Source organism: Panicum virgatum, chromosome 9N (assembly GCF_016808335.1).
Source record: "Panicum virgatum strain AP13 chromosome 9N, P.virgatum_v5, whole genome shotgun sequence".
Lineage (NCBI taxonomy): Eukaryota > Viridiplantae > Streptophyta > Magnoliopsida > Poales > Poaceae > Panicum > Panicum virgatum.
Genome location: NC_053153.1, coordinates 24,471,950 through 24,496,956, shown reverse-complemented (window position 1 = coordinate 24,496,956; position 25,007 = coordinate 24,471,950). Strand labels below are relative to the sequence as shown.

The following is a 25,007-nucleotide window of genomic DNA, read 5'->3' as shown; positions in this document are numbered from 1 at the left end:
CCGGGATGGACGGACTGCCATCACACAGGCTGTCGCCTGGGATCCGTACTTGACCAAAAATGCAAGGCGCCCATAGTCCTTTCTCCCGTTCACTCCGCTTCCCGTTTAGTTCCCAAAAATTTTCCCCCAAAAATTTTTAACTCTCCTTTAAACACATGTATGAAGTACTAAATGTAATTAAATAACAAAACTAATTACACAGTTTGGATGTACACGACGAAACAAATCTTTTAAGTCTAATTAGTGTATGATTAGCCATAAGTGCTACAGTAACCCACATGTGCTAATGATGCGGTCAAAGTCCTCAAAAGATTCGTCTCGTCGTTTCTAAGTGAGTTCTGAAATTATTTTTTTAATTAGTATCCGAAAAACCCTCCCGACATCTGGTCAAACAGTCGATTTGACATCCAGAATTTTTAAATTTTGCAACTAAACGGGCTCGCCAAGCCAATCCCCACATGTGCTCGCTAGTCAACCCACCCCGTTGACCGCCGCGCCGCAAGCCACCCACCAGCCAGCCCAGCCGGCGCCGGCCGGGAGCTCAAAGACCACCAGTCCACCACGCGCCACCCCACCCGCCCCACCGCACGCACGGGCCAATGCCGACGACACCGCCCGGCACCGCGCGCCTCCCCCTCCCGGCCCCACTCCTCGTCGCCCTTGTGCTCGCCCTCGCCGCCGGCGCCGCCAATGCCGCGACGCCGGCCGACGCGCTGCTGGCGTGGAAGTCGAGCCTGGGCGACCCGCCGGCGCTGTCCACCTGGGCGGACGCCGCCTCGCTCTGCACCGGCTGGCGCGGGGTCGCCTGCGATGCCGCCGGCCGCGTCACCTCCCTCCGGCTCCGCGGCCTCGGCCTCGCCGGCGGCCTGGACGCGCTCGACGCCGCCGCGTTCCCGGGCCTCACCGCCCTCGACCTCAACGGCAACAACCTGGCCGGCTCCATCCCGGCGTCGCTCTCGCGCCTGCGCGCGCTGGACACGCTCGACCTGGGCAGCAACGGGCTCAACGGCACCATCCCGCCGCAGCTCGGCGACCTCTCGGGCCTCGTCGACCTCCGCCTCTACAACAACAACCTCGCCGGCGCCATCCCGAACCAGCTGAGCAAGCTTCCCAAGATCGTCCACTTGGACCTGGGCTCCAACTACCTGACCAACCCGGACAAGTTCGACCCGATGCCCACCGTCGCGTTCCTCTCGCTCTACCTCAACTACCTCAACGGCAGCTTCCCGGAGTTCGTGCTCCGCAGCGGCAACATCACCTACCTCGACCTCTCGCAGAACGGGTACTCGGGCCCCATACCGGACGTGCTGCCGGAGCGGCTGCCCAACCTGAGGTGGCTTAACCTGTCAGCCAACGCGTTCTCCGGCCGGATCCCAGCGTCGCTGGCGAGGCTGACGGGGCTCCAGGACCTGCACGTCGGCGGCAACAACCTCACTGGCGGCGTCCCGGACTTCCTCGGGTCCATGCCGCAGCTCAGGGTCCTTGAGCTCGGCGGCAGCCCGCTCGGCGGGCCGCTCCCGCGGGTTCTTGGCCGGCTCAAGATGCTGCAACATCTCGACGTGAAGAATGCTGAGCTGATCTCCACTCTGCCGCCGGAGCTTGGCAGCCTCAGAAACCTCGTCTTCGTCGACCTATCCGGCAACCACCTCTCCGGGAGCTTGCCGGCGTCGTTCGCCGGGATGCAGAAGATGCGTGAGTTCGGGATATCGTCGAACAATCTTACCGGCGAGATCCCAGGGAGGCTGTTCGCGAGCTGGCCGGAGCTCATATCGTTCCAAGTACAGTACAATTCGCTGACCGGCAAGATTCCGCCGGAGGTCGGCAAGGCGACGAAGCTGAAATTCCTGTACCTCTTCAGCAACAACCTCACCGGCTCTATCCCGCCGGAGCTCGGCGAGCTGGCGAATCTGACCGAACTGGATTTGTCGGTGAACTGGCTCACCGGACCGATACCCAGCTCGCTTGGCAATCTCAAGCAGCTCACGCGGCTGGCGCTCTTCTTCAACGGGCTCACCGGCAAGATCCCACCGGAGATCGGCAACATGACGGCGTTGCAAGTCTTGGACGTCAACACCAACCGTCTGGAAGGAGAGCTGCCTTCCACCATCTCATCGCTGAGGAACCTCCATTACCTGGCATTGTTCGACAACAACTTGAGTGGCACAATCCCACCGGACCTCGGCGAAGGGCTGGCATTGACCGATGTGAGCTTCGCGAACAACAGTTTCTCCGGAGAGCTGCCACGGAGCCTCTGCGAAGGTCTCGCGCTGCAGAACTTCACGGCAAACCACAACAACTTCAGCGGCGAGCTGCCGCCCTGCATGAAGAACTGCTCCGATCTGCACCGTGTGCGGCTGGAGGGGAACCACTTCACCGGTGACATCTCGGAGGCGTTTGGGGTGCACCCCAACATGGACTACCTCGATGTCTCTGGGAACAAGCTGACCGGCCGGCTGTCAGATGATTGGGGGCAATGCACCAACATCACTCGCCTGCACATGGATGGCAACCGCATATCAGGCGGCATTCCGGTGGCTTTTGGGAGCATGACACGCTTGCAGGACCTCAGCTTGGCTGCAAATAACTTGACAGGAGCAATTCCCCTTCAGCTGGGTGGTCTCAGCTTGTTGTTCAACCTCAATCTGAGCCATAACTCCTTTTCTGGGCCAATTCCGACAAGTTTGGGCAACAATTCCAAACTGCAGAAAGTTGATTTGTCAGGGAACATGCTTAACGGGACCATACCAGTGGGCATTGGCAATCTTGGTTCCCTAACCTATCTTGATTTGAGCAAGAACAAGTTGTCAGGGCACATACCAAGTGAGCTCGGTAACCTGATTCAGCTGCAGATTGTGCTTGATTTGAGCAGCAACTCCATGTCTGGTCCTATCCCTTCAAATCTTGAGAAGCTGACGAACCTACAGAAACTGAATTTGTCACGCAACGAGCTCAGCGGCTCAATTCCAGCAGGTTTCTCGCGCATGCCAAGCCTAGAAACGGTTGATTTCTCTTACAATCAGCTCACTGGTGAGATACCATCAGGCAATGCTTTTCAGAACTCTTCGGCTGAGGCTTACATCGGGAATCTGGGGCTTTGCGGCAATGTGCAAGGCATTCCTTCTTGCGACCACAGCGCCTCTTCAGGGCATCACAAGAGAACAGTCATTGAAATAGTTCTCTCAGTAGTTGGAGCAGTGTTGCTGGCAGCCATTGTTGCTTACCTTATCCTAGCATGCAGAAGAAGACCCAGGGAGCAGAAAGTGTTGGAGGTGAGCACATGTGATCCTTATGAATCCATGATATGGGAAAAGGAGGGAAAATTCACGTTCCTCGACATCGTGAACGCCACTGACAGTTTCAGTGAATCCTTCTGCATTGGGAAAGGTGGGTTTGGGAGTGTGTATAAGGCCGAACTCGCCAGTGGGCAGGTTGTGGCCGTGAAGCGCTTCCATGTCGCTGAGACAGGATACATATCGCAAGTGAGCAAGAAGAGCTTTGATAATGAGATCAAGGCACTGACAGAGGTCCGCCACCGGAACATTGTCAAGCTCCATGGCTTCTGCACAAGTGGAGACTACATGTACCTAGTGTATGAATACCTGGAAAGGGGAAGCTTGGGCAAGATATTGTATAGTGAGGAAGGCAAGAAGAAGCTTGACTGGGGCACGAGGGTGAAGGTGGTTCAAGGGGTTGCCCATGCTTTGGCCTACCTGCACCATGACTGCAACCCAGCAATTGTTCACCGGGACATCACCGTGAACAACATCTTGCTTGAATCAGAATTCGAGCCGCGGTTGTCTGATTTTGGCACGGCAAAGCTTCTTGGTTCTGCCTCCGCAAACTGGACTTCTGTAGCAGGATCATATGGCTACATGGCTCCAGGTTAAACTCACTTCCATTTCCATGTAGCATACATAGTTGTGAATTTGGTTTACAATTATTACATCTGATCTGAACTATTAAGTACTTTAGTATCAATAAGATACCTCCAAGTGCTGAAAAATAATATCACACAAATCAAAATTTCAGATATTGTTCATTCTCATTCAGACACTTTGATAGATAACATTTTGGGATACACTAATTTGTGGCAGCTCTGATTTACTTTTGCAGAATTGGCGTACACTATGAGGGTCACAGAGAAATGTGATGTCTACAGCTTTGGCGTTGTTACTCTAGAGGTGATGATGGGGAAGCATCCTGGTGACCTCTTAACCTCACTGCCAGCTATGTCTGCTTCAAAAGAAGATGACCTATTACTCCAGGACATACTAGATCAGCGGTTGGATCCTCCAACGGGAGAGCTCGCAGAAGAAATTGTGTTTGTAGTGAGAATTGCACTGGCTTGCACAAGAGCAAATCCTGAATCACGGCCTTCCATGCGATTAGTGGCTCAAGAGATCTCAGCTCATACTCAGGCATGTCTTTCTGAACAGTTCCGACAGATCACGGTGAGCAAGCTAACAGATTACCAGAAGTAATGTTTGCCTGTGCAAAGGTGTGCAGCTCAACAAGTTAAATCGAATGATGCACTCATGCACAAGTTGCACATCTATTGTTTTTGTAGAATGCTGTTTGAGAGGAGTAAGTTTCTCTCAGTTTTAATGCCAAAGACGAATTAGAAAAGCATATTGGTATAACGGGTTCATAGATGGTGAGCTTATTCCGAAGATTGTCAATGGCAGAAAACCATAATTACTGGAAGTTACATACTTCAAATTCGTTGTGCTTTGTTTTTTCCCCACCCATCAAGGGCTAAACATGTAATTGTAAGATAATAGAAAAGCAAGAACTGTAAGAGAAATGTTCTCAAACCAGTTTCCTTTTTTCTTCTCGATGTGAGTGAGAATAGTTCTATGAAAGGATAACGAATTTATATGTGCCACTGCTTGAATAGCTTCTGCACGAAAAATTCCATGTAACAAATGCTGATGGATACATCGACCAAATATTATTAGGAATTAAGGATTACTCCCTCCATACTCGAAAAGAATGTTGTTTTGGACAAGATTTGGGTCAAACATTGGGAACATAAATCATGAATAACTTTTAAATTATTGAGTTTCAAAATACAAAAATCATATGAATAGATTTGTCTTGAAAAATACTTTCATAAAAGTATAAATATATAACTTTGCGATAAATATTTTTATAGAAATAAGAAGTCAAAGTTAAGCTTTGGAGACCGTGTCGCTGTCCAAAACGACATTTTTTTCAAGTATGGAGGGAGTATATTTTATAGATATTCCTATATAACAGTTGACTGTACTTCTTTTGGACTTCTTCTCGATACTACATACTACAAAGGCAGCAAATCTCCTACCATTCTTGGGGAGTGAAAAAGGGATTGTACTACAATGCATAGTAGAGAACTTAGCATACCTTCATTCTTCAATTTGTATTATAGAAAATACAACTCCAGAGGTGATCATTGTTTCCTTTTGAAAGAAATCAATCGATATGCTGCAACTTTAGCATGATCTTCTTCCTCTTAATAAAAAACGTGCCAAGACACGTTCGTGAAAACTTTAGCATAATCCGGTATTGTATGCGATCAACAAAGAAGGAAATTGAAGACCTTCACTTTGCATCTCAAACTATAGAAAACATACAGAATCTGTAAGCATGGCATTAGTGCAAGGAATGACGGAAGACATGCGCCCTCCAAGTGTGCTCAGTTGATGATTGGCAGGTTGGGTGTAATGGACCAACACCTTGCACCTGCACATGGATGGCAACCACACAATGTTCAGGAGTATGACAAGCTTGCAGCACCTCAGTTTGCCTGATCAAGAACTTGTAATTATCTTGGATTGAATACATATGTTTCTATGCTGTTTGTGATTCTTGTTTCACCCTCTCGTTAATCTCCATGTCTATTTTGATTCACTTAATGAAAACCATTTTTTGCATTTCTCCTTTTGATTTATGTTCTTTCATTTGTGCTGGGACTTAGTTTTATGTAGATGTCCTTGACCACAAGTCCTAGTTTGGGATTTTCTTGGTTTTGCCCTGTTTTGGCCTCTGCTAGGTGAATTCTTGCGATACTTGCTCAACTGATTTCGAGGGAGATTTAGTGTATGGTGTCTAGGACATAGGGGGCATCACGCACGACCATTGTTATGAAGTTGAGATTTTGAGGATGATCCAACAGTACTGGGCATACTAGATCAGTTGGATCGTCCAACAAGTGACCTTGCAGGAGGAATTGTGTTTCATTGTTTCGGATGGCGGTTGCTTGCCAGCAGGCAAATCCTGAATCGTGGCCTTCCATGCGATCAGTGCCTCAAGAGATAGCATCGAATACTCAGGCATGTCTTTCTGGACAGTTTAGACAGATCACAGTAAATCAGTAAGCAAGCTAAAGGACTACCAGAATTGATGAACGCCAGTGCAGAAACCCGACAGTTTCAGAACATCAAATTTTACCAGTTCTAGTACCGAAGGCAAGAACTAGGGAAGCTTATTTGTAGAACTGGTTGATAGATGATGAATTTTTTTTCAAGATCCTTAGTTATAAAAATTAGCCTGTAGCCAACTTAGTTGTTGCACTTTATTCCTTGGCCGGCCTAATTCCTTATTGTTCTTCCACTATGTAGGGCAAGATATGCAACTGTAATATAGATAGTAGTAAATCAACAACTTAAAGAGAAACTACCCTTTCGTCACTTTATTTTTGTTACTCATTTTTTGTTGTGTGTGATGAGCTCTCAAAAGTCTTTTAGACGATGGATGCCGCAGCTCCCAGGCTAAATTTTACTTGAATGGATTATGGTATATCCTTCACTTCTTGAGAATAGTTTCATGTACATGGTTTTTTCATAAGACTAGCACGGATCAAGTATATTTAAAATAAGGACTTGTTATTTTCTGCTAATAACATATCCAAAAGGAACATATATTTATTGAAATAAATATATAATAAAGAGTTGACTAAGAATCCTTCTGGATTTCTTCTCAATATTACATCATAATATACAAAGGCAGCAAATCTCCTGCCGTAGTTTGGGGGAATTAAGAGATTGCATAGCAGCGCATAGTAAAGAACCTAGTATATTTCAATCTTCAGCTTTTTTTTTTCTTGAAAAGCTTCTTCAGCTCACTTGTAGAAAACACAGCTACAGAAATGGATCACTCTTTTCTTTGGAAAGAAATTGATCGATAGGCTGCAACTTTAGCATAACCTTGTATTGCATGCCATCAACAAAGAAGAAAACAGAATGCCTCCACTTGGGTATGGACAAGATCATTCCACACCATAGCCAAAACCCAAAAACAATTCCAGCAATCACGCAGTAATACAGCCATGGGTCGGAATCTTTATCATTTCTCTTGTTCAATGCAGGTGAAGCATCTGTGCAAGGAATATCCAAAGGAGGTCCACAGAGCCCAGGATTGTTGCTGTAAATCGATGCATCGTTCAGGGTCTGAAGTTGACTCCCTGTGGGTATTTTGCCCGATAAATGGTTGTTTGAGAGATTCAGTGTGTTGAGGGATACCATACTACTCATGCCTACAGGAATGGCTCCTGACAGTTCATTCAGCGAGAGGTCAAGGGACTCAAGAACATTCAAGCTGCCAATATTTTCAGGAATTCCACACGACAGATTGTTTCTTGACAAGTTTAGAAACCGAAGGCCTTCGAGATTGGTTAGCTCTTCTGGAATGCACTGAGAGAGTGAATTGCCCGACAAATCGATACCCGTCATGAGCTGAAGAATTCTTTGGAATATCACCTCTTGTCCCTTCCATATTATGTCAATTCTATCCTCATAGTTGGTCCCAGTTAGCGATCCTGTAGAATTAATTATCGGATTCTTCATGGCAGATAATTTCCCAAACTCTCTTGGGATCGGTCCTGTGAAGTTGTTGTTGGCCAGGTGTAGCAACTGAAGCTGCGGAAGCTGCGAAATCTCCGGAGGAATTTCACCAGTGAAGTTGTTCGACGTGAGTCTGAGAATTTTCAGAGCTGGAACGCCACTTCCAACCCAGGGAGGAATCCTACCAAAGAACTGGTTGTTCCCAATATCTAGAGTGGCCAGAGATCCACACCCCCTGACGACCGACGGGAAGACTCCCGTGAAGCCATTGCCGGCAAGATGGAGTGATTCGAGCGAACAGTTGTGGGACGGCGGGGCTTCAGGGATCTCACCTGAGAAAGAGTTGCTGGACAGGTCCAAGAACTGCAAGGCCTGCATCTCCCACCAGCAGTCCGGCAGCTCCCCGGTGAGCAGGTTGTTGGACAGGTCCAGTATCTGCAGCGACAGCAGCCTGCAGAAGGCCGAGCCGGACTTGTTGGAGGAGGTGTTGCTGTTCAGGACGTTGAAGCTGTCGCCGCTTAGGCGCCGGGCCGGTGCCACTGCCACCTCGTCGGAGAAGCTGTCGTCGTCGTCGAGGCTGGCATCGAAGAAGTCATCGCCGTCGAGGTCCATGCTCATCGCCAGGTGCTCTGAGGACAGTAGCAGGACACAAAGGTAGAGGCAGATGAGAAGGGCCCGGAAGCCTTGTGCGTGCTCTGCCATGGCTAGCTCTGGATTGGAGACTCGAGGACTAGTGGAGGATTTCTATTTTCACTCTCTGGTGTGGACGCCACTTTCATGATTAGGTAACTAGCAGTGAAAGGTTGTTGACGACGACCATGGACTCGGCGGTCGTCGTGGAAGTCGGAGCACATCGTGCACGGCTAACACGGCAAGAGTGAGACCGCGGTGGCGACTTGAGGAAAGTGAGAGCAACGACGGCACTACCGAGTCAAGGAAGAAGGACACGCACTCTGTTTCAGGCATAGGGCACAGACAAATCTGAAATATATATACAAGTGCAGCTGGAATCTTATAGACCACACGTTTCTTTGCCTGATGGCGATCGCATAGCATACGACCATCAGACGCGTCCGACCGCGCCTCGGATTTTTCCACGAGAAACGCGGGCGCGCCGCCGACGAGGAGTTATATTCTTACTGTGTTTGTGTTTAGTTGGTGAAAAAGTTTGCATTTTGGTACGGTAGCAATTTTATTGTTACTTGACAAATAATGTCTAATTAGGCTTAAAAAATTCAGCTCGTGCTAATCAGTTAGACTGTATAATTAATTATTTTTTTAATTGCATTTAATACTCCATGCATGTGTCCGAAGATTCGATATGACGGGTACTGTGCAAATTTTTTTTGGAACTAAACAGGGTCTTAATGTACCGTGTGAACCTCGTAATCAGACCAAAACCTCAAGTCTCAAGTACCGCACCATTTCCATTGATCCCGTTCCTCTTTTAACTCTCAGCATCATCAGAGGGGTAAAGGCCGATAAATTTTCTCAAGCCTTAATTGGAACAAAAATAAATTAGACAAGAGACCCAAATCAAAAAACAAAAGAACGCTTTGCAATTAGGAGCCAAGCCGCCAACAACAGTCAACAAACACATATTAGACCTAAAGTTGTAGACTCGAGCACCCATCCTGGTGATCCAGCAGCACAGATTCAGACAACTTCACACGAATCACGATGGCTGCAACAATCGAAGACAAAAAACAGATTCAAGCTAAAAAACCTCATTTAGCCAAAACTCAACCAACACTCAGAGCAAATGTCAGGCATTTGAAGTTGGATACATAAGCCTGGTCCGCTTTAAGAACTACTAGTAACACTGAAATTTGACCACAGGTTTTAAGAACAGTAGTAGACACCACAACTCCAGCATTCAGATAAGCGATGAGCAATCTAGAACAGAGATGTTCCCTTCCCCTTTTGTCTCCACCAATCTCAAAATGCTTGCACCTGTGACCAGGAATCAGAAGAAAGTGAGCAAACATATAGACTGATAAGTAACAGTATGTCTAGCCCAAGAGAAACGAGACAGTACCTTGATCGGGTGCTGGGAATAGTGCTTGCAGCTCTGGCACTACAGCTTCAGCACAATCTTCTTCGAGGTCTTCGCCTGAGAATAGAAAACAATTTTTCATGTTATGTATAATTTACAGAAACTGAATATCATTAAACATTTAGATTTTCAAAATTGTCTTCACATAAACATGGAAGTATTGAACAGAAAAGTATACAGCATTGACTATCAAAACAATCATATATATCAACTAAGTTGCAGTACCTTGTGGAAGACGGGCATGGTCTGACCACCATATCCTGACTGCTTGCGGTCATAACGACGCTTTCCCTAGGCAGAAAGGCTATTCTTACCCTTCTTGTACTGAGTCACCTTGTGAAGGGTGCTTCCTGCACTCCTTGTTCCTGCAGTAGGTCTTCATGGTCTTAGGAACGTTCATCTATATAAGATTTGAAACAAAATGAAACAGGCTAAGTCATCATGGTTTGATGGATACAAGACAACAGATAAGTAATTCATAGAATCTAAACAAATTTCAAACATTCAACGTTAAACTCAATACAGCTCTATGAACAAGGTCAACAGCGGGTAAAAGATATAAAAACTCAAATTGTAATATCAATAGGGTCCTCAGAAGATATGCTTATGGTTGTCATCATATAATAATGATCAGGTCTCAAAGATTTCATGCCATCATAGGACCCAGCAATTCAAACATCAAGCAGTAAGCATTTAAAACAAGAAGTCATAAGTAAATCAATGTGCTGAAATAATGCAATTATGACAAAGTTGAACAAAATAACAGTAGGCATTATATGGATACAGAAGATCCATTTCAGCGCAAACTGTTTAGAAACTGTTTAGAGTACCAAGACCCTGTTTTACACCAATCTGAATAGTCCGCAGAAAAAAATCTGAATAAACTAGAAGGGAGTCTGAATTCGTTTAAAAAAAGAGAGAAGGGAGTCTGAATACACATGGAGAGAATATAGATAATTTAAAAACACCCTTCCAATAGCATGCTATCGTAAGCACATATGCGAACTGAGCAAACTGAACATCCAGAAGATATGAATGGCAATAAAGTATCTGATATGGAACATAGCACATCATGCAATATGGAAGTGCGACCAAATCTAGGGAAAACGGATAAAATTTCAAGCACTTGGTGAAAACTATGCATAGAACTTAGAACCTATACTCTGCCAGTTAGTCACAGGTAAGCAGCAATTGCACATGAGAGAGCAGGACACCAGCTTCAGAGCTGCCACATCTAAGATCTATAAATTTAATTTTCATTGAACGTATAACAAGAATCCCTATGCAGCACAGAACCTAAAAGCGAAGCAAAAAAAAGCACAACAACATAGATAAAGTAACAGAAGTTTCCTTGTCATACAGCACTCACAAGATCTAACAACCAGTTGGGGCAACGGCACCAATCTGACTACCTCATATACGTATCCTATCAAACGACGACGACGACGACAGTTCACCGGAAAGATAAGGAATCTAGAGGAGGCAGCTAGCCGTCGACTCGAGAGCGATTACAGCACGGGTTGTGACCGAATCGAATCGGGCAAATCAACACGGATCGGCGGAGGAAGAGGAACAGACGAGAAGGACGGGTGCCTTTTCCCCAGCCGCGCGCGGGCGAGAGGAAGTGGGAGAGGAGGCATACCATTTTGGCGGCGGCGGAAGGGAGGGATCGGGCTCCTGTGGCGGCAGCGCGGGGGGGGGGGGGGGGGGTGCGAGCTAGGATTTAAGGCTGTTTGGTTTCTGGCCTACAGCGCCACACGGTGACTAAGATGCGTCGGCCGATTCGGCTGCCACACCTGTGGCGCGGTGTGGCGTCATAGGCCACGAACCAAACACGCTCTTACTCCGCCCGGGGTGGCTCCGGGCCGTGTTTCGTCTCATGGGCCCCGCGCCTCGGACGTTATTGAGCTGCCGTCACTGGACTGGGTTTCGTCGACCCTGCAAAGGCAGAAAAAATTGTAATATTAGAACTGCAAACACTGACCACTCGTGAATTTACCACTCCCAGTGAATGACACGGTGAGACCATCTATGCCTATGAAATGTGGGGCCAATGACAAAACTGCAAAGACCAATGTTTGCAGTCCCATTTTTACAAATTTCTCGCAAAGACACGAACATGGTGGTGGCCCAGTTTGGATCTGCTGCTGCTCAGCCCGCAATTCTTCTCAAAACGTGGGCTTCTACGCTCGAGGCGAACGGCCCAAATGCTTCTACGTATTGCTCACAGCTCAGCGGGTAGCAGCGAGTGCTCGCCTCCCCTCGCCTGAACATTTTTCCTCGGAATGAATGAACACCTCACAGAAAATATCACCGTGCAATGTCACAGAATCTCAATCCAGAGATATGAAAAGATGAAATCTGAAAAGCTCTCCAACTGTTGAATTCTCTGGACATTAAACATAACCTGTACGGTCATGCCTAGAAAGACTACCATATCAACAACTGTCTTTCTCATGACGGCCATGACTCAGCCATGACATCATCATCAAGGTGGGTCATGTGAAACTTGGGTCTTGTTTGGTTGCAAAATTTACAATTCCAAAACTATCACATCAAATATTGCGGCACAATGCATGTAGTATTAAATCTAGAGAAAACAAAAAACTAATTGCACAGTTTGCTTGTAAATTGAGAAACGAATCTAATGAGTCTAATTAGATCGTAATTAGACACTAAACTGCTACATTAACATATGCTCTAATAACAGATTAATTAGGTTCATTAGATTCATCTCGCAGTTTATAGATGGATTCTGTATTTTATTTTTAATTAATCTATATTTAATACTTCCAGTATGTACCGGCATATCCGAGAGCATTTACAACTTCACTTTTTTCATCTAAACAAGACCTTAGTAAGCTCAGGCCTGAATATGATTATTGTCCAATTAGCCCCCAGCAAGCTAGTTGTGATCTCAGGCTCTGACTTCTTTCCCATATTCTAAGAGAAAATCTGCAAAAATTCGAAAGTGTCAGTATGCCCTGTATGTGATGGAAGGATGTCCCTAAACGGTAAAAATATTGAATCATCACATAAGCCTGCTCAACAATAAAAGGGGTCAATATGCACACTGAACTATAATTTCAGCACCAAACTAACTGGTCTACCAGAGCAGAGCAAGGTTCATTTGGTGTGGCTTCAGCATGAAAATATGTGCAGGTGCACGAAGGAAAGTGGCATCGGGAATGCTAGGGATCGAGCGTCCGATCCCTAACCGTTCCATTCCAGATCGCCTTCCTAATCCCATCCCTCTCCATGCTTCTCGACCAGGCCGGCGGCGAGCGGCGCGCAAAGGCCGCGGCGCACGAGACCAACGGCGAGCTTCTGCACGCGGCGGCATGCGAGGGCGGTCGTGGGAACTCCGAGGGCCGGCGGCGAGCCCGCACAGGTAGCGGCGAGCCTAGCATGGCCGGCAACGCATGTGGACTCCGGCCATGGGGGCAACCCTGGGCGGCTGCTGGGTGGGGCGCATGCGGTGGGGGCTGGACCGCCGCTCCCCTGCACCTTCCCCCGCCCTGGTCACTGTCCCGCTCCAAGGGTAAGTCGCGCCGGCCGCCGGAGGAGCTCCGGGCGGCGGCCATGGCGGGCAGCTCCTAGAGGTTGAAGATGACCTAAGGATGTGGCGAGCACCGGGTGGTCATGTGGCAATAGGTATCTTATGACGTTACAGTTGAGATTTTAAAATGTTGCAAGTATTTAGAGCGGATGTTGTAAAAGCAGATCTAGACGTTGTGTTGTTGGATTTTGTTGCAAGTGTTTTATCTGGATATTGCAAGTGTTTAATCTGGATGTTGCGCCTTCAATGAGAGATTTAAATGTCCCATGCAACATGAAACAGATGTTGCGGCGGATTTTTTTCCTCATTATCAATGGATGGTTAACAATTTTTTTCAATATTTTTTGATGTTGCAAATGATGGTTTTCTATGTTGCAGACGTTTTTCTTCTATGTTGCGAATGTTATTATGCGATGTTGCATTGGACTGATGGAGCGTCCGATGAGAAAATTCCTATCGGACGTCCGAGCGCTAGCAAGTCCGAAGTGGCATTGATGGTGGTCGCACCCAGCCTCATACCCTAGGCATCAGCTAGGTCCTCTCGTTCTCTTGGCTGAGGACCAGATCTTTTGTGAACATAAACTGTGCTACGAGGACGGTGGCGGTGGGGCAGCCTCTTCCCCTTCCCTTCGTTCTGGCGGGCACAACAGCTACAAACGGGTGGAAGGAACCGCCGGTGAGGAAGGCTGCGGCGGCGTTGCCGACCGGATCCGGTGCCTGTGCGGCGATTTTTGGTGGCCACGGCGCTGGATCTACAGGCTCCTAGTCCCGTTGCGTCGAGAGCTCGACCGTCCAACCCCCATGGCGGCTCGCCGGTGCGGATGGTGCCCAAGGGGTCCGGATCCGGTGGCCGTGCGGCCTCTACGCATGCGTGGTGGTGGTTGCGCCGGTCGGCTTCGCGGCCGGGAGGTGACGTGGGCTGTCGGACGACGAGGCGTCAGTGCGGCTGCTGTGCCACGCGCTGGTTTGGGTGCCGGCAGCAGAGATGGAGGCTCGTGCGTCGACGGTGGGGTGTGTAGGGCGGCGGTGTGCATGCAGCGGCGGTCCCTGTGGGCAGCAGGCGAGCTAGGGTGCGACGACATGCCCGGGTGCCCGGCTTGCGGGGGTTGCGGCCATCCGGATCGAGGATGCAGCTTTGGGCCGTGTGGCGGCGCCATGGTGGCGCAGCCAAGGGTGGCTCGGATCTCGCTAGCGACATCAAGGTGGTGTGGCCGGTGTCGGCCTGTGCGCTCCAATAGCGCCATGGTGGCATGGCTGGCTGCGCGGGGCCATCCTTGAAGCGTAGGTCCTGCGGAGACGGTGGCAGCGGAGATGACGGGGAACAATGAGATGCTGCAACTGGATCTCGTCATGGTGGTGCGGTGGACAGGACTCTGAGGCACCGCGAGAGGTTGCGCGAGGCGAATTGGCGGCGATGAGTGGCACTGCGACTATGGGTGGTACGGCGTGAGGAGGTGCGAGTTGGCCACGATGCGTGGTGGCACGTCTGCGCTGCCGGCCCCGGGGGGGGGGGGGGTGGGGGCACTGGCACGCGCAGATAGGACGAGATTCTCCAGGCGAAAGCCTCGCCGGCATCCTGCTGGTGGTGATGACAACAGCATTTAAGGGCGTCATTCTCCCTGTTGGGGGTGTCATCTTAGAGCCAATCCCTTCAGCGCGGGTTTCTCCGGGTGAAAGCCTTGTGCACTTGTTGGACGGGCGACAAAGCGTCTTTGGCATCGTTACCTTCTTGAAGGTGTTGTTGGTGGAGACACTTCTCGGCCAGGCGGTTTAAAGCCTGCCGTCAGCTTGGCGGGACAGCTTGGTGCAGGTGGAGAGCTCAAAGGGGGTTGCCTAGCTATTGCAGCGTCAACCAAAATCATACTGGCAGCCGGGGGTTGTCACAAGGATGTTAGATCTCGCTACTTGCAGTGGACTCCGGCGGTTGACATTGCTTGTCAATTGTTAGTGCGACGTGGGATTGCATCGAAAGGCGGCCCTTGCGGCACCATCATTGTGGGACAGCTTGGTTTGCAGCGGACTGTGGCAGGTTGCTCAGCTTTGCTCGGCAACTCCGGTTGGTACATCGTTGAAAGATGGTGCAAGTGACAACTTGGCATGTAAGTATGGCGGCAGAGGCTGTTGTGTGGGTGGCACAACGTGATGCGGTCGTTCGGCGGGCATGGTCTGGTTGTTTGATGGGGATCTTGAAACACGGAGCAACACCATTCATCATCCTGATCGCAACTTAAGAAAGGATGCACGACACGGAGTACTGTGGCGGTCGTGGTGAGGCCCCAGCATGCGGTGTCTTCTGTATGGCGACAAGAGCAAGGAGGAGGTCCAGCGGCAGGTGAGGCGAGACACCGCGCATTGTGTTATCGCGGTGGTGACGGCGAGACTGCCTGTGAGAAGTCTGGATTCGGTGGTTTCACTTTGTAAGATGGTGTTTGGTGGGGCAGCGGCACTACGGCGATAGGTCTTGGAAAGCGGTGGCCTTCTTGGTATGGTGCGGTCTATTTTCCTCGACTTCCTATTGACGTAGGATCGTGTTTCGACGGCAACTTCCTAGGTAAGAGGACGTTGACTGTCGTGGCAACTTAGCTTGCTCGGCCGCCGTGGCTCTGCAGTTTTGAGTGTTTATCCGTGTCGATGCCCCAATCCAATCGGGTGAGAGTTGACGAGTGGCGTTTCTCAGGAGAGTCGAGTTGCGGAGTTCCCCGTGTTGACGTCCCAATCCAACCGGGTGTATTCTTTTTTAGTTTCTTTTCTTTTTCCTGCCTGTGGTCTCCCGGACTATAGTCTTGTATTTTTTCTGCTATATCAATAGAAACTCGCACTATCTTCTGCGGTTCATTAAAAAAATACTAATGTGAGTGCTCCAATAGATTACCAATCCAATCACCAATACTGAAATGTTTAGGGTAATCACTAAAAAAACATCTTTCTCTTACCCAAATGAAGGGGATCCCTTACTCTACCCTAATCGACAATATTTTTGGTAGTCTGGTGCAGCGTTGACCCCTAGGAACCAAAAAACTGATATTGGTGAGGGAGAGAGAGGATATTTATAGTTCTCATTATGTTCTTTTTGTTGTTTTCTGGACCCATGAAATACTAAAAAAGGAATACTGATGGATAGATTGTGAAATATAAGAAAAAAATATAAGCCTTTGGAATTCAGGTGCGATTCTAGTATTCCGAAAACTAAAAACAAGAATTATGAAACTTGAAGGGGACAACCGAAGTATGTCACATGCTTGTACTTCTTCTGAAGGCGGTTGTCGACAGTCTCGATGATGAACTCTATGGAGATTAAGTTGGCCAACTTGACCCGTAGCTGTTCCTCCTGCAGGCGATATCTTCGCAGTTGTTGAGGTGGCTGAAGATCATCTCCAACATGTATACGCCATCCTCTAGGTGACGCTCAATCAGACCCCTGATCGATGTAGTAGATGGAGATGCGGTAGTCGGAGACGTCGATCCCCACGGAGAGGGAGTCCATGCTCGGGTCGCGCTGCTTATTGTTGGCAGCGTAGATGAGGTTCTCATCGAAGATCTTGTAGAGGCCAAATACGTAGGTGACCTCACGCTATGCATCATTGACCTGCCCTCGAAAACCCAGATCTTTCGGGTACACTTCTCGACCAAACCAATGTAGTCCTTGGTAGCAGGAGGATGCGCTCCCGCGGAGTCTTGTCGCCTCCGACCATTGCAAACTCGGGTGAGGACCTCGACTCCAGCGCGATCTTGGGGGCGAACATGGTGAGCGCTAGGGTTTGTGATGTGTGTTGGTGAATTGGAGATCTGGGAGAGAAGTGGATGAGCCACCGCGCCGCATCTGGGGTAACGACAACTAGGGTTAGGATTTTAGGGCGCAACGTGAGAAGGAATAAAGGGGAAGGACGAAGAGGGCGGTGCTTACTGGTGACAGGGCGGCGGTCACCATCAAAGTGGTTGCCGTGTAGCGTCGCCGCGCCATCACCACGCGTGCGAGAGAAAAAACGGGGAACGGATTGGAGCCGGAGAGTTGCACTACTACAGAACAAGTCTTTGATCCAGGCCATTTGTCCCGGGTCCAACGGCTAGTCGGGCGGGCGGGTGGGTGGGGGGGGGGGACAGGGGCCTTTTGTCCCGGTGAGCAAAGGGGGGGGGCTTTGGTCCCGTTTGGTGCCTCCAACCGGGACAAAAGGGCCTTGCCCCCCTTATCCCCTTCCCCCTCCCCCGCCCGAGCCATTCAGCTCACTTGTTCTTGCTATTCTTGGTTCGGGAGAGGGGAGTTCTTGCTCATTTTCTCACCACATTTATGAGGATATTTGATTCCCCATCCATCCATCGGCGCTAAAGGTTTGGGGCTTGTTTCTCTCTTCTTTCATTGCTTGTGTAGCTCATTTCATGCTTTAGAAATAGAGAAAATGTGTAGCTCATTTCTTGCACATTTAGATTGCATATGTATGTGTGATTTACTTGTTTTAGTTGATCCAAAGGAGTGTAGTATACTTGTTTTAGTTGATCCAAAGTGTTGATGTGATTTTACTCATATAAATGGCTATATCTTATAAATGAGTGTAGTATATATTTTTTATTTCTAGATTGAGATGAGTATGTGGATAGTAGAAATTTTTAGAATGAGTGTAGACACTTCATGTGATTTACTTGTATATATGACCATATTGTGGATAGTTGATTTTTGTGTAATGAATTATTGAAAGGAGTATAATAGAATTTTTTTATTATGAATGGATTATTTTGACACTCTAGTGATGTATTTATTCAGGCTCACATTGAAATCATCTAGAAGCTAAAAAAATCTTTATTTCGAAACAAGTATACGTCGTTAATCTCCATCCAACGGTGATGACACTACCTTTCGGGGATACACGATGCGCTATAAGGACGTCGCCAATCGGCTAGTCGCAACACAAGCACTTCCGATTGATGGGAACGTAGCATTTGGCGCATTCAGCGTGGCCATTGTTGCACTGAGAGCATATCAACGAGCACGCTGCCTGTGCCAAGTGCTGCGTTCCTATCAACCATAAATGTTGCTACTGCGACTGGCCGATTGGTGACATCCTTGCACCGCACCATGTCCCCCAGAAAGGCAGTGTCATCGTCGACGTTAATGACATATACATTTTCTGAAATATTTTTTTTTTCTTGTAGATGGTTTTTGGATATTGAAAAGAGTGTTCGCCTGAAACTGAAGGGTGTCAAAATAATTAGGAGTTATAGAGATTTATTTCAATTAATTAGAGATTTATTTCAATTAATTTATTCAAGTTTTTCTGATGGAGAGTTAATGTGATTTTGCATTGTAGATCATAGACACTTACCAGCAAGTGTGAAATGTAAACGAATTAGTGTTGCTATTGGGGCATTAGTCACATCGTGCCTACTCTGTCATAGCTCTTTCTAGACCCTTCATTATGTAGACAGGGTGAGGACAGGGCCGACGAAGAATAACGGCTTAGGCAGAGCTGTGACATAGCACGACACACAATGATGACTAATGCCTCAATAGCAATTCTAATTTGTTTACATTTCAAACTTCATGGTAAGTGCCTGTGAAACTCGAATATGAGGATATAATGATGGACATATTTTTATTGTAATTGTGAGAGTAATTATTGTTGTTTTGTATATATTTTTATTTTTATTTATAGGAGTAATTAATATGATCATTGTAATTGTAATAGTAATTAATATTTGCATTGTAATTGTTAGAGTAATTAATGATGTATATGTTTTCATTGTAATTGTAAGAGTAATTAATATTTACTTTTTAGAAATGCCTTTGCAACGTGATGCCTTCGAGCGCCGTGCGTACGCTCTGGCGGCGGTATGCAATCAATTGAAGCGCACTGGACATTCCCTTGAGTTCCGTCCTGAAGATCGTGTTGGTCTTGTGAGCTGTCGTATTCGTCGTTGGATTAAGAAAGCGTTTTACTACTTCACAATTTCAAAAGCAGGTCGCAAGTTTCAGCGTGAGTTTAATGTTGAGTTGCACGGTACGGATGATGATCACGAGTTGATGGCTCGATATAATGCTAGATGTGAAGAGTCGGGGTTGGCAAAATTTGATCGTAATGTGTCGAAACTTCGGGAGGCGGTTAAGAAGTCATTGGTTGATAGGTTCCCTGAGTAGAGTAGGATGTATCATGCTATATTTTAATTTGTAATATTTACTTTGTCAAGTTCTGGTGGATAAATACTCCTTTTAAGTAATCATGATGTTTGGTGAATTAATTATCTAAATTGTATAATGGATATTGCAGATCTTTTAATTATTCATGTTATGTTACATTTAATTTAATTTAGGTTGGATATATTTAATTTATTCGAGACGTGTAAAGAATTCAAATCGATTCATTTAAAATGCAGATGGACCAGCAATGGATGTACAATACTGACCGATGTTCTAACGAATTCATTGAAGGCCTGCATTAGTTTTTGGCTGTGGCTGAGGCAAACTAGCAGAATGGTTTTAGGTGCTGCCCGTGCGTTAATTGCAAGAATAACAAGGAATACTCCTATTCAAGAATCCTACACAGCCATATTTTCGTAAATGGTTTCATGGAGAAGTAGGTTTGTTGGACGAAGCACGGAGAATAGGGGGTTACCATGGAAGACAATAAAGAAGAACATTTTGATGACCACTTTCCCGAGAATGCTGGATTCGGGTCCTGAGACTACCAAGGGCCATCGCCACATCAGGGAGAGGGGTTCATGAGGTGGAGAAGGGCTCAGGCACGACGTCGGTAAAGATGGCGACGGATCATGTTGAGGAGGAGAGGGGCAATGCGGAGTACGTACATATCGTAGGTCGAGAGGCTTGCGGTTGCGGCGCTGCATTGGCTAGGGATATCCTCAGCCGCATTGCAGGCCTGAGAAGGCCTCCTCCTTCTGCCACAACTACCGATCTCTCCCGTCACCCCTCGCTGCTTCGCTGCTCCTCCCCTCCCCTTCCCTACCTAGAGCCACTTTAGCAATCGCAGGACGCGAGCAAGCAATAGCCCGCTGTTGGCACTTCTTAGCCTAACGAATTACTCCGCAAGCGCACAGAGACCGATTGTAGCTTTCACCAGTTGAGTAAGCCTGGGATATCGAATTCAAGGAACGATAAGCGTCGACTAGTGGTCTGGAGCGATTCGGCCAGACCCGCTAAGGAGCAGAGGTATGAGGGTAGAGGGCTTATCTCCAGATAGAATCCTAATTACGAAGATAACTTGAGAAGCTACTGACTTGATCTGTTTCGGCGGCCTAAGCGAAGGGCTCAGAAAGGGATGAGAAGGGGCCCAACATACTTTCGGCAATCCTACTGCTATGAAAACACCCGAACGTGATGGACTACTAGGGACGGACAAGGCTGTCACCACTTGCCGCCTACCACTGCGGTACCGTAGGGTGGAACACAACCCGAGGTAACTACTAAGCCTAAGCACCATGTCTAAACTATCGAGTCGCTGACTTCCGCCTCGCGCTAAGGCAAGAAGAAACCCCAAATGGACAGAACTTGCTGCCCACGCAGACAAGGGATTCCACAGATCAACAAGAGTAACTAAGCAAGTAACCTAAGTAAAAAGTAAACTAGCGAGGAACTAAAGATAAGCAAGGAAAACTTACTCGATTATAAGATTCCCCCGAGGTGGGTACAAGATGGGGTAAAGTCGAGAGAACTCGACTCCGCCCCTTTAGCCCGGCTTCCGCCAAAGCTCTCACCTCACACTCTCCCTATTCTACTAAGGATGAAACTGAATTGTGAAGCACTCAAGCTCCCAAGGTGTGTGTTACAAGTGAGCTGAGGGGGGCCTATTTATAGCTGTCAAGGTCGGTGAAATGGTTAACCGCTGCAAGCCTACGCTACCTCTTCCTTGGCTTCAACTCCACGCGAAAGGGCGTCATCAGAGGATGACAAAGGGGGCCGGGCGGCCTCCCCTAGGCCGGCTGGCCTGGGGGTGGTGCCACCTGGCCACTGACTTCGCGTGGACGGCTCTGATCTCATCAGGAGGTCGGTACTTCTGGCGGCTTGCTCAACCGAAATTTTCTTGGGCCGGGCGGCCTGCCTCTGGCAGCCTTTCGGTCCTCTGCTGCACCGACACACTCCTCTCTGGCCATGGATCAATGTTGGATAGGGTGTCTATTTAATACTTGACCATGGTCCAGGTTGGCTTCTCTTTTGGATATGGGTCCAAGCCTTCCGGGTCCAAGTTGTGCATTTCTTGATTTAGCCCATTGGAATGGCTTTAATTCTCCCTCCATGTGACTTTGGTAAAGTCTCATGCCAAGATTCCACCGAAAGTATGCCGGTCGGCCGGATTCGGGCCTTCCGGTCCAAACAGTGTCCGTTTTGGATCAAATTTGGATATGTTGTTCCTGAAGTCAAATAAACACCAAAACTTGTGGAACTCTTTAGTAATAATAGTTATGGCATGGTTAGGGCCTACATTTCATGAAATCAGGTGGAGCGTTGGTGGTGAAAACCATCGTTATCGACCGCCAACACCCGCCGCGCTATGGGGTGAGCTAGTCGTCGAGGCCGCTGTGTCATTGATAGGGTTTAGAACAAGCACTGCCGTGGGTAAAATCTCAAGTTAAGGGTGGTAAAATCTCAAGTTCAAGGGAGGTAAAACACTAAGGTTCGAGGAGGTAAAATCGTAGGTTCCAGGGAGGCAAAATATTAAGGACCTAGGTTGGTAAAATTCTAGCTTCCAAGTAGGTAAAACCCTTAATATTCAACCATGGCACATCTGCACCACATCAGTTCATAACTTCTGACCACCACCACTACAGACCGACCAATTCAAACATTTTGCTAACACTAGTTCATTCATGGAGTACATTCTTTCCAAGTTTCTCAAGAAAAGCAGAAGATCTTAGTACTGAACATCATAAAAGCAAAAGCTAGGCTACATCTCTAAACAAAAAGCACATGATCTTCAGGGACTTTCCCTTCTCCCAAGGCTGATCTGGACATGTGGGGGATCTTGATCTGCACAGAAAAGGAATAGACTTATTTAGCACTATAGCTTATCAAACCATTTTTACTTGCTAGGAAGTGTAGAATGCTTACCATGTAAACCATTTTTACACACATGGTGATCCCCGGTCGATGATACCCAGAGGTAGTGAATTAGCTGATGCATTCAAGTTGTGATGGAGTAAGTACCAGAGAATCTTACCCCTAATATCATCCAAGTCACAGAACTCAAGTTGATGAGCATCTGGATTATAGTGCTTCATGAACATCATCACAAAGAACCCGCAGTCCATACTTTTGTCTTCCTGCTGAGCGATATATTTAGAAGGTATAACTAGCATGCTCCAATCTGAGAAGATGGGGTGTTCCTTGGAGATCAACGAAATAACATCACTCAGCTTTGTCCTTATACCACCTGCGATATTTTGGTGATATTTTCGCTTCTCATCGACCGTCCAGGCCATGGAGTCCAATATATCAATTTGTCCATAATTTTTGTTGATAACATAAACTGTCCAGTGCAACTTATAGCAGACGGGCAAAAATATCTATGCAAAAAATAACCATGTTACTATGTAAGAATTCAAATTGGATGATATCAAGGAATTGGTTAATGTCGATCACAGTTCAGTACATGCTAGGGAGGTGTTAAAAAATACTTACATGCCTCGCTTCCAAAATTTGCTGAGCATTGTATTGTTGCTTGATGTGTTCAGCAATTACATTAACAATGTATTCATCCTTGGGAGCCAATAGCAATTCCTATAAGCAACAAATTATGAGCAACAAAAAAGATCAATAAGGATAAAAACACATTATAAGTGCACACAAAATTTTCACTTACAGTAGTTTTAGGATCCAAGAATATCCTGTAACCCACAGTATCAGGTCCATGATGAACTTCATCAGCAATGAGACACCGTACATAAAATGACACCACCGTGTCTTCACAACAAATTTTCGCCCCAAAGCTTTTTGAAATATCTTGTCCCGATAAGTGTCATTCATCAGTCACTCTAATGACCTTACGAAGACTCATGAAACTAAAACTGTTGCTGGAGATGGAAATAAATCATTATCAGTGCAAGTTTCAACTACTGAACTAAAAGCAAAGCAAAGAATGGACCTCTCTAATTCTTCATTGCCAACTATCTTGTTCCAGAGTTGCAATCGCGATTCTTTATCACCCAAATTCTGGGTCCAAGTATCTTCTTTCTTGAAAGGGGAGGTTGAGCAGTCTCCTTTGAATACCATTACTTTCCTTATTGAACATTTCAATGCATCTGGGACACTTCTTCCTTCCAGCTTTTTCTTGTTTCTCGTATATCTTTTTTTGGTAACAAGGGTTGATTTCTTCTCCTTGTCCTTGCCCCCATCCTTGTTCCCATTCTCATGATCCTCAATTGGTTCCTCCTTCTCCTCAGGTTCTCCATCCTTCTCAGGTTCCTCATCCTTGTCCTCAACCTTGTCCTCCTGATCCTCTTTTGTTTTTTCTCCATCCTTCTCATGATCAGTTTTAGAAATCTATTAAACAATGAACCCAAGTTACAAGCAGTTAAAATGAAAGGTTCAAGGCACATAAAAGCCAAGCTTCTATGCTGGTAAACTCCTACCTTTTGTTTCTTTTTCTTTGGTTGGTAAGGGTTTCCTTTCTTTTTTGTTCTTGCATCTTCATCTTCTAGTTTCTTTTGTGTTCTTGCATCTTCATCTTCCAACATCCTGTTTGAATGGCTATTTGTAAATGCGCCCCTGAATGTGTTGTCTTCATGCTCAAGGAGGAACCTCGCAATACGTTTGTGGCACATGAAGACTTCATCCTACATTTTTATCAACAATGAGCATAATCAACAGCAATCTAATCTACAAGAGAAATATGATAAGAGCTGCCGAGTCACCAAAGCTTCTGACTTGCTACAGAAAAGGCAGGACTAACCTCACTAATGTTCTTGTAGTTTCCATTCTTATATCGCATTATGTACAGAAGTATATGAAAACCACAATCATCACTGCAAAAATTAGAAAGTGAGCACGAATTGAGGTACTTGATAAGTTATAACATTAGGAAATAGCTAGAAATTTACAGGTTGTTTTGCTTCTGAACTACTGCTTTTTGTAATGGTGTAGTTAGCAGATTGCAGGCCTAGTGAAGAACAAAGATGACCTTTCACCTTTCAGCACATTTCTCTGCAAGAGTGCAATGGATCAGTTGAGGGAGCTTAGGGTTTAACGAAACAGTATCATATACTTTCTTTGCAAGGCATTTGATGTTGAAAATATCTAACCAGTTGTTCATGACATTCTGTGGAGTCCTCCAATTCATAAAAGGAATCAAGTACAATTATAACTTCTATATCAGGTTCCACCACAACTAAGGACCAGTGTCCACCCATAACGAAAGGGACAAAAATCTGCAAAAAAAGAAACAACCAAATTATTGATGGTTATGTCATGTGCCTAAATGGCATAATGGGCCAAGTGGGTCAACTAGCCCACATCATAAGATCCATATACAATTTCTAAAAAGCTACTGTCATATCTACAATTCCTAAAAAGCTACTGCCAGGTTCTAGCAGGTAAAATCGAAGGTTATAGGCAGGTAAAACCTAGGTTAGA

General features: G+C 46.8%; 2 protein-coding genes, 1 long non-coding RNA gene and 1 other non-coding gene across 9 annotated transcripts; 1 reads left to right on the top strand and 3 right to left on the bottom strand.

The window, feature by feature from the left end:
• Positions 1 to 802: 802 nt before the first annotated feature.
• LOC120692078 (probable leucine-rich repeat receptor-like protein kinase At1g35710) lies at positions 803 to 4,712 on the top strand. Its single transcript, XM_039975288.1, has 2 exons — positions 803 to 3,882; positions 4,114 to 4,712. The coding sequence occupies exons 1-2, from the start codon at positions 1,173 to 1,175 to the stop codon at positions 4,479 to 4,481; spliced, it is 3,078 nt and encodes a 1,025-aa protein (XP_039831222.1). The 5' UTR covers positions 803 to 1,172; the 3' UTR covers positions 4,482 to 4,712.
• Positions 4,713 to 6,882: 2,170 nt separating this feature from the next.
• LOC120690251 (receptor-like protein EIX2) lies at positions 6,883 to 8,747 on the bottom strand. Its single transcript, XM_039972842.1, has one exon. The coding sequence runs from the start codon at positions 8,520 to 8,522 to the stop codon at positions 7,119 to 7,121; it is 1,404 nt and encodes a 467-aa protein (XP_039828776.1). The 5' UTR covers positions 8,523 to 8,747; the 3' UTR covers positions 6,883 to 7,118.
• A 611-nt stretch (positions 8,748 to 9,358) lies between these two features.
• On the bottom strand, positions 9,359 to 11,576 carry LOC120692209. Of its 6 annotated transcripts, none has more exons than XR_005682524.1 (4): positions 11,519 to 11,576; positions 10,102 to 10,276; positions 9,859 to 9,933; positions 9,359 to 9,773 (listed from the first exon to the last, which is right to left on the bottom strand). It is a non-coding gene; the product is annotated as an uncharacterized LOC120692209 (long non-coding RNA). The 6 variants fall into 6 exon arrangements; XR_005682526.1 differs by having other exon boundaries at positions 10,102 to 10,241; positions 11,519 to 11,573; XR_005682525.1 differs by lacking the exon at positions 11,519 to 11,576 and adding an exon at positions 11,246 to 11,512.
• LOC120693647 lies at positions 10,464 to 10,538 on the bottom strand. Its single transcript, XR_005683104.1, has one exon. It is a non-coding gene; the product is annotated as a small nucleolar RNA R66 (small nucleolar RNA).
• Positions 11,577 to 25,007: the final 13,431 nt, after the last annotated feature.